The 8191-nt window shown below is 45.6% G+C and overlaps 2 protein-coding genes across 4 annotated transcripts in view; one reads left to right on the top strand and one right to left on the bottom strand.

The window, feature by feature from the left end:
- The first annotated feature begins 27 nt into the window (after window positions 1–27).
- Window positions 28–4249, top strand: SQSTM1 (sequestosome 1). Of its 3 annotated transcripts, none has more exons than XM_035890892.1 (7): window positions 29–202; window positions 1038–1267; window positions 1388–1544; window positions 1979–2065; window positions 2593–2837; window positions 3098–3305; window positions 3933–4249. In XM_035890892.1, exons 1-7 carry the CDS (start codon window positions 154–156, stop codon window positions 4088–4090), a joined length of 1134 nt encoding a protein of 377 aa, XP_035746785.1. In that variant the 5' UTR covers window positions 29–153; the 3' UTR covers window positions 4091–4249. The 3 variants fall into 3 exon arrangements, with proteins under 3 accessions (XP_035746791.1, XP_035746785.1, XP_035746778.1); XM_035890885.1 differs by having other exon boundaries at window positions 32–202; window positions 1976–2065; XM_035890898.1 differs by lacking the exon at window positions 1979–2065 and having other exon boundaries at window positions 28–202.
- A 102-nt stretch (window positions 4250–4351) lies between these two features.
- MRNIP (MRN complex interacting protein) overlaps window positions 4352–8191 on the bottom strand; it is a 5778-nt gene continuing 1938 nt past the window's right edge. Inside the window, exons 2-6 of the mRNA XM_035891075.1 lie at window positions 7940–8063; window positions 6743–6800; window positions 6305–6441; window positions 5941–6043; window positions 4352–5456 (exon numbers count right to left, since the gene is read on the bottom strand). Coding sequence (XP_035746968.1) covers window positions 4863–5456; window positions 5941–6043; window positions 6305–6441; window positions 6743–6800; window positions 7940–8063 — 1016 coding nt within the window. The 3' untranslated portion in view covers window positions 4352–4862. The remainder of the gene's footprint in view (window positions 5457–5940; window positions 6044–6304; window positions 6442–6742; window positions 6801–7939; window positions 8064–8191) is intronic.

The following is an 8191-nucleotide window of genomic DNA, read 5'->3' as shown; positions in this document are numbered from 1 at the left end:
GGGGGTGGAAGGCTGGAGGGCACGGGGCTGCCCAGCGGCCGGGGTGTCCCTGCTGCCTCCCGTGCCGCCTGACCGGGCTCCTCACCCTGCGCTTTACCTTTTCTAGATGAAGACGGCGACCTGATCGCTTTTTCCACCGACGAGGAGCTGGAGATGGCGATGCCTTATGTGCAGGATGGCGTCTTCCGTGTGTACATCAAAGGTAATGCCAGCTCCCGAGGGCGGTAGCAGGTCTCCAGCTTTGCACTCTGTGCTTGCAGGCAGGCCTCCGAAAATGTGAGGAGCAAGCCCTGGCCCTTCCCCTTGTCCTCAAGGGCCTGGGGTAACCTGCAGCCTTCGAGGGGGGAGGTTAAATAAAGGGTAGGGTAATAATGCCAGAATACGAGTCCTCCCTGCTGAGGTGGGGCAGATGGATCACCAATTTCCTCCTAGCCCTGTCAGCTGGCCCAGTGCAAGCCACTGTTGTCAGGCTGTCTCCCTGGCAACGCTAGACTAGCACTGGTATCTTTAATATTCACAGCAGTGTGTTAGGAAGCCTTAATTTCAGCTTATTGTTCAGCACCTAGTTGTTCTGTAGTCCCTTCTGTTCACATAGGTACCTGCAAAGCTTCGTCTGCAGTCCATCTAATGAGTCACACGAGCCAGCACCGTTGTCCCCATTCTCATCTGTTACGCCTCCTGGCATTGCTTCCTAACTCCCCCTCCAGAAACATTTTGGTTTTGCAGTGCTTAGGAAGGTAGGATGTGAAGCCAAATGGGGTAGTGCAGTACTAATCTAAAATAAACACGCCAAGAGATTGTTAAGCGTAAGGCATGCTCAGTTTGAGGAGCAGGTATCTTTGTGAAACCCCTTTGCACTTGGTTTAAGCTCTCTTGCATGCCCCCAGCTCATGTTTGGCAGCTGGCGTAAAAATAAACTGACCTGGTAAGTCAATACTGCTCTGACAAGGGCTGTTTGTGCTTCCTTCTCCTCTGCCTAATTCCCAGCCTTTAAATAGTAACCTTGTTCTTGATGCAAAGTTTCCTTTCCTAAATAGAGAAAAAGGAGTGCAGGCGGGAACATCGCTCGCAGTGCAGCCAGGAGCCTCCCCGCGACATGGTGCACCCCAATGTGATCTGCGATGGCTGCGAGGGGCCGGTGGTGGGTGCCAGGTTCAAATGCACTGTCTGTCCAGACTACGACCTGTGCAGCACCTGTGAGGGTAAAGGCATCCACAAGGAGCACAACATGGTGATGTTTCAAAGTCCACTGCTAAACCCATTTGAGGTGAGCAAAATCTACGGAGGGGAACTAATGAATGGGATATTCCTCAAATTTAAGTCACAAGTTTTAGTTACTCAGAATCTGGCTGTGTGAACGGAGTCACATGAGTGTTACCCTTTGCAGTGGCTTCCCCGAGGACGCTGGCTCCGTAAAATGCGGCATGGTGTTCCACCCTTCCCGTGGATGCACTGCTGGGGATATCCTGGCCCTGCAGCTCCATGCCAGAACTCGGAACAAGCCCAAGCCAGCACTGCGGCCTCCAGTCCACCTGCTGCAGAAGGTAAGAGGAGATACTCTGGTAAACAAGGTGGTTCTGCAGCATAGGGTGGCATCTGGGTGGGAAAACAGACATAGGAACTAATCTAATTTGCTTGAAATATAATTATCACCTTTCAGCACAGTGTGGGATTATTGTAAGGCATGCTTGGGCCCATGCAATAGATGAGGGTGCAGAGACTATCTGGAACCAAACCAGGCCAAGCTGTTAGGTCAAGCATGTCACTACTCCAGATCTGCCTTTCAGCATGGCTAATGAGCCTTAACAATGCTAATGCCACTGGTTTTCTGTTCCAGAGGTAGCTCAGAGTAGCTTAGTTTTTGTCTCTGTGCTGCCTTTGTTGTGCAGTGTATGTGAGTGATGGGAAATGAGCACCAAGACCTCATGGGGATACACTCTGTAGAGGTCTGTGCAAACAGAAATTGTTTTTCTAGAAGCTTCTACTAACAGCCAGCCTCAGGACCCCAATGTCACCTTCTTAAAGAATGTTGGGGAGAGTGTTGCGGCTTTTCTGAGCCCCCTGGGTAAGTGACTTAGTTCTTTATCCCAATCCCTGAGACTGGCTTAAAGGTCCCTTTAACAGGAGCAGCAGTCAGCTGTTTGACTGATACCAGAACTACCTGATGCTACTAAGCCTTGGAGGCTTAATTTATTCCTGGTACTAATAATGCTTAGGCTTAAAACAGCCACTCAGTAGCTTTTCAGAGCTCTCCTTTGGAAGGAAATGAGGAAAGATTTCATTAACATGTCACTGCTGTAACACTGATTTTTAAGTCGGCGGTGACTCAGGATTTTGCCTGGCTTATGTGGACATAGGTAACTTCTGACCCTCTAAATGTGTGGCTTGTCTATCTAGAGGAAGATGACTATGTGGTGCTGAACTAGTCTTTGTTTATAGAATGCTTTGCACTTAATTTATACATATTACATAGCAAACCGTAGAATTACAGAAACCTTGTGGCATTTAGACTAGGATTGATCCATACTCTTTTAGGACTGTGCTTTGGAAAAATGTCTTGTAAGATTTTCTCAGTCTCAAATGCATTTCTAGGTATTGAAGTTGATATTGATGTGGAACATGGAGGACAGAGAAGCAAAGTGACTCCTGCTTCTCCCAATCAAGAGAAGAACAGTGCAGAGTCAAACAGCAGTACTCTTACCCAGAATGTTCAGAACAAACCAGACTGGAATAACACAGATCCTACTACAGAAGTAAATGCTGTTGCGGAGCAGATACAAGACATGGTGATAGATCCTGTGCCCACACAAATGGAAGATGGCAGCTTCCAGTCCCAGGTACAAGAACTACAACACTAAATGAATATGCTTGCTGAGGCTTTACTAGAAAGGAAGATGATCATTTAGCATGCATTGTGGGGTTTGATACTAAGATGTCAGCAGATTAAGTGATATACAGCACCTTTGCTTTACAGGTTTACAGTAAAGGTCGTGGGACTTCTTATGGATGTAACTCTTCATATTAAAGGCAGTAGTAGGAACATGCATCCTACCTGGAAAGTACTGCAGCACCTGGACCTTTTTTCTTTTCATTTTAGGAAAACAGCGAGTCCAGCAGTTCATCAGGGGGTGATGAGGACTGGACCCACTTATCTTCCAAAGAAGTGGATCCTTCCACAGGTGAACTGCAGTCTCTGCAAATGCCAGATGCAGAGGGTCCCAGCTCCCTGGATGTACCTCAGGATCCTCCCCAACCAGGACCTACAGGACTGCGAGAAGCTGCACTCTACCCACATCTCCCACCAGGTATGAGAATGTATGCAGGTTTCATAAACGAGTAATTTTTTCACTCAGGAACTGCCACCTTGCCTGACATAAGCAGACCTGCTTTAAGAGATGGTAGAAACCAAGGTCACATAAGTTACAGCTAAAGTTGTCCATAACTTTGCTAGCAGGTAATGGCAGCTCTTGCACCCTGTTAGAGAGGTGGTTCTCCTCTTGGACATGGGTAGCTATGTCTTAACAAGACTTCTGACCTTAGACTAACATGCTGTTCAAGCAACATGAAAAAAGGTGGTATCCTAAATCACATCCTTGCTATGTACTCTTGAAGAGACCCCTTTAATGCAGGATGCAGACTAGTACATCCTGTGACTTTAACTGTTTTTCTGGTGGGAGCCAGGCCACTTAACCCTGAGATCAACAGCACAGAGTCCTACAGCAAGGCCAGCTGAGTCAGACTCAGCAGTTTTCTTAGCTGGGTATGTGTCTTATCTCAAACATCTGCCCTTCTGGGAGACAAAAGGAAAGCATGTCTTCTAGCATTTGACCAGCTGTACTAGATTTACTAGGATTAGTGCCAGCCTAATACCATATGGTAGGTAAAGTCAGTTACATGAAATACTTAAAACTCTTACACTATTCTCTTAACAGAAGCGGATCCTCGCCTCATTGAATCCCTGTCCCAGATGCTCTCTATGGGCTTCTCGGATGAGGGTGGATGGCTCACTCGACTCCTGCAGACAAAGAACTGCGATATCGGGGCAGCACTAGATGCCATCCAGTATTCCAAGCAGCCACCTCACTTGTAGCAGCCTGTGTAACAAAACCCACTTTCCTTCTAACTGAAAGCAAACAAGGCAGTACAACTTAACACAGCGGTTCATCTTTCTTCCTGCTAAGGGTTTCTGTGTCATGTTCCTAAGTGCTTGTAGAATGGAGGAAAAATAAATACTAGTTCCTGTGATGAGCCTCTGTGTGTGAGTGTTTTAAGTATCACAGCTCTATTACTTAGCCAAGTCCTTTCCAGTCTTTTGACTATGAGCATGTGATTTCATCAAGCAGGGCCCTGTGCAGGGGAGGCAGCCTGCGACTGTAGGCCTGCCTTTTTGCACATACCTTTGTGTACCCCCTTAGCGCTATGCTCTGAAGAGAAATCAAATGCTTTGTGGGCTCTGCAGCTCTGGAAGAACAGGTTGCTATGGGAGATCTAAACAAAGAGGTAGCACAGGGGAGAAGAGCTGCAGTTTGTAATGGGGAACTAATCACAGAATTTAATTGTGCTGGCCAGGAATTCTTGGAGCTTTTTCCCCCCAAGCTGACCTACTTCCATTCTTACTTCTAGCTGATGAGGTTGCTAGACAACACTGTGTAACTCTAGTACTTGCCCACTGTAACTAGTTCTTCCACCCTCATACCCTCCCCTCAAACACAGCCATAGTGCAAGTAAACAACTTTAATAGTGCAAGTTCTGTAAGGCTTAGAGCAAAGCCATCTTCAGGTCAAAATCTTGCCTCAGAACTCAACATACCAAATACATTATAGAGACAAACAAGAAAGCACTGTCAAAGATGGCTGAACTTCTCAGAGATCATCATCAAACTCCTCACCTGTGCAGAAGAGGTGTTCACAAGAAACACTGCTAGGCTTTGGCTCAGTGTTAGAGTTAACAAGTGTGTTTGCCTGCCTCATGCTATCCAAACACCACCTTCCTGCAGTGGTGTCTAAGACACCAGATCCTGGGCTCTGAGGTTCTTTGAACAACACATCCTCCTCAACTGAGCAACTGGAACTGGGCACCATGGTGCCAGGCAGTTTTGAGGCACGCTGCTCAGTGCCAGCAACACACTTTTTAAATTCAAAACCTGTACCTTGACATCGAGTTCTTCCAGCCTGTTCTGAGCATCTACTGGCCATACTGGAATCTGCTGCAGTGGTGCTGTGCAGCCCCAACCTTCCACTGCCCTCCTGTGGTGACAAGGTGACCCTGGCAGCATTTTCACTGTAGCTGTCAGAACATGAGAGAAATTTTTCCCACTTCGAGGCCTTGGAACAAGCAGTTGGATTTTGTGTATTCTCCTCAGGCACTACAGGCTCACAGACAGCAGGAACCACACTATCTCCAGAAACAGCATCTCCGTCATCTTGATCAGGCACTGCTACTGAACATTCCTTGCGCTGTAGGAAGAAAGAGAGCTTGGTTATAAACCCCACATGCACAGCCAAGCTGCACAGAAGCAGGCAAAAAAAGAGCACTTTGGTCCTTCAAATGCACCCAAATTCTCATCAGCTCTCTGAGACAGAGCTGAGGCGGGGTGGGGCTGTGAAGACTCAGGCCAACTGCACTGGCACTGCAGGTAATCACAGTAGCCTTAATAACTGCTACTGCACAGCTGCCCCTGCTCAGGCAAAGCAGCATAGTTTGCAACTGCACCAACAGAGGAATCTGGCCCAACCACTCAGCTTACACAAGTTGGCATTGTTTTTGCCTGAATAAAACCTTTCAGAGAGAAACTCCTGACACAATTTTCTTCTCCTCCCCAGTCATTCAAACAGAAGAGCAGAGGAAGACTCATAAAACTTGAAAATTATGATGACACAAAAGAGGTCAGGAGAACAGTTTTGTTTTACTGGTAGGAAGCTGCTTCTACAACTAAAATACCTCAGAGGTTTTAACCTTTTTGGCTCGGTAAGCAAGCTGGAAAACTCTATTTTCTTCTGCATATTCCTGAACATCACTGGACAGGAAGCTCTTTTGGCGTTTCCTGGCCAAGAAAACCATTCACAAAGAGGACAGATTAGCACCACAGTGAAGTCTTTTCACAAATCACCAGAAATGTTCATAAAATGCATGGCTCTAGCAATAAGAGAAGCTTTACCCCCAAATACCAAATCCCTGCTCAGCTCAGGTTGTACATTGCAACCTGTACTTTATTCAGCTATCAGAGATGAGCTACCTCCCACGCCTCCAAACCCAGTGTCACCACTTGGGGACAGGAATCACAAAAAAGAATTTTTTTCTGTACCTTTGTTCTTCCACAGTGTTCTTCCTCCGGGAACAAAACTGTTGCCTTTCTGTACCTGCCTCCTCCTCCCCATCTTCCTGATCTTCACTTTCCTTGTCCAGATATTTATTCCAGCGACTGACTTCTGCCCTTCCCTCCTACAACATCAGAGAATTATCGAAAACGGCAAAATACAGGGTTCTCATTTTTGGCATTGTTATATATGTGCTGAGTGCCTCAAATCCCAAGTCAGTTTAGGACACGTTCCTGTATCGTGTTCCCAGGTTCAGTATCCCAGTAGAGCAGAGTTTCCATACATCTCATTCTCTTTTCTGGAGCCTCTCTGATTATGTAAACTATTTCAGGTGTCTGAACCCATATCAAGGGACCGCTGATTCCACTTCGATTCACCCAGGTCAGTACAGGCTGATATTTGCCTTAGCTTTGTAGGTATCTTACCTGCTGGACCAAACTGTCTTCACGTTGGGCTGCTGTATTTGTGCTGTCATCTACGCACCTAAAACAGATGTTTAAGCTATAGTTTCTAGAATACACTTCTTGTCTGTTGATTTATAATTTTGAAATTGAATGACCTAGTCATAGCACAAGGGATTGGATAGAAAGTATGGATAGGAACACCAGGTAGGCAGCATGTCAGAAACAGAAGTATCTATAGAAAAGCAGATGTCAAATGAAGGATTTACACGATATATTGCCCAAATATTTGAAAAAAATCTAGTTAGAGCATAGCCCTCATTTTTTCTATACAAATAGAGTAGTAAGTTTGATCTAAAGCTGCTAATCATGAAATGGTAAATTCTAGTTGATCATAACTAGGATATAACAGCATGTCTTTTGGGACACAGCTTAAACCCACTAATTATATCCCAAGCAACCAAGGAAAAAGGGAAGTTATTTCACAATATTTTGAATTTCACAATGTTTTGAGAATAGAAATAGCAACCCTTTTTGATAAAGTGAACAAACAATGAGTTTTCTTCCCAAAGCTTAACCCTGAAACACTGCATATACGCAACTAAGTTATCTAACTAGCCTTGACTGATTTCTGAAAAAAAAAAAAACAGCCAGTAAAAAGGAAGCTGGACCAGTTCAAGATTAGGCAATTTGTAAACAGATTCAGGAATTTTCTTTTTATCAATAGCCGCAGCAACTACTCAACAGATTCACAGTGTGAAACCCCTGAATGCCAACAGTTAGGTAGCAACAGCTCAGAGTGGAGGATATTTTCCCCTCTGAGGATGCACCTCTGCACTGCTTGTCAGTCTGTAAGACAGACACCTCCACAGTCAGCTCATCAAACAGTAAATAAGAAAGACCAATTAAAAAAAAACCCGAAACCCAACCAAACCCTATTGCATATCTTTTAATGGGTAAAAGTCTGACCAACACACACTAATTGATCAACTAAACTTATCTGAAAAAATTCTCTATCAAAAGAAACATACCAGGACACTAAACCCAACAAATAGTTTGTTCCTATGAGGCGATGACAAAACTGGCCCACATCATGGCTTTACGAGAGGACAGAAAAGCCTCCTGTGAACTCAAATTAGGTAACAGGCACCCCATGTGTGAAGGCGTGCATCAACTGTGGCACATCAAAAGAAACAAGCAAATAAAGATTAAATACTCTACCGAGATGTCCAGTCGATTGCTTCCTCTGCCTCACCCTGCAGCAAGTTTAATTTCTGGACATGGTGCCTGCAGTCCAGGCCAGACCCTTGGCCATAAACCTGTAAGAAAAATAACAAAAGCAAGGCTTTGGGAGCAGCCAGAAGGAAACGGCACCAAGTGAGGCTCCGCCTCGGGTAATACTGAAGTGCAACTAGAGTTTGCACATACAGCTGAGCGTGTGATGCCCCGGGCAGGGCTCCCCGCTGCCACCCT

This window comes from Egretta garzetta, unplaced genomic scaffold, assembly GCF_000687185.1.
Source record: "Egretta garzetta isolate BGI_Z169 unplaced genomic scaffold, ASM68718v1 scaffold270, whole genome shotgun sequence".
In the NCBI taxonomy this organism is placed as follows: Eukaryota; Metazoa; Chordata; class Aves; order Pelecaniformes; family Ardeidae; genus Egretta; species Egretta garzetta.
The sequence above is the reverse complement of the archived record's forward strand: the minus strand, read 5'-3'. Positions and strand labels throughout refer to the sequence as shown.

What these genes read in the sequence shown, in the direction of transcription:
- SQSTM1 (XM_035890885.1), top strand. Translation starts at nt 154, where the DNA reads ATGGCGATGCCTTATGTGCAGGATGGCGTCTTCCGTGTGTACATCAAA. An exon ending in CACTGCTAAACCCATTTGAG is followed by an intron (nt 1,268 to 1,387) that starts GTGAGCAAAATC and finishes TACCCTTTGCAG; the next exon opens with TGGCTTCCCCGAGGACGCTG. An exon ending in CTACCCACATCTCCCACCAG is followed by an intron (nt 3,306 to 3,932) that starts GTATGAGAATGT and finishes TTCTCTTAACAG; the next exon opens with AAGCGGATCCTCGCCTCATT.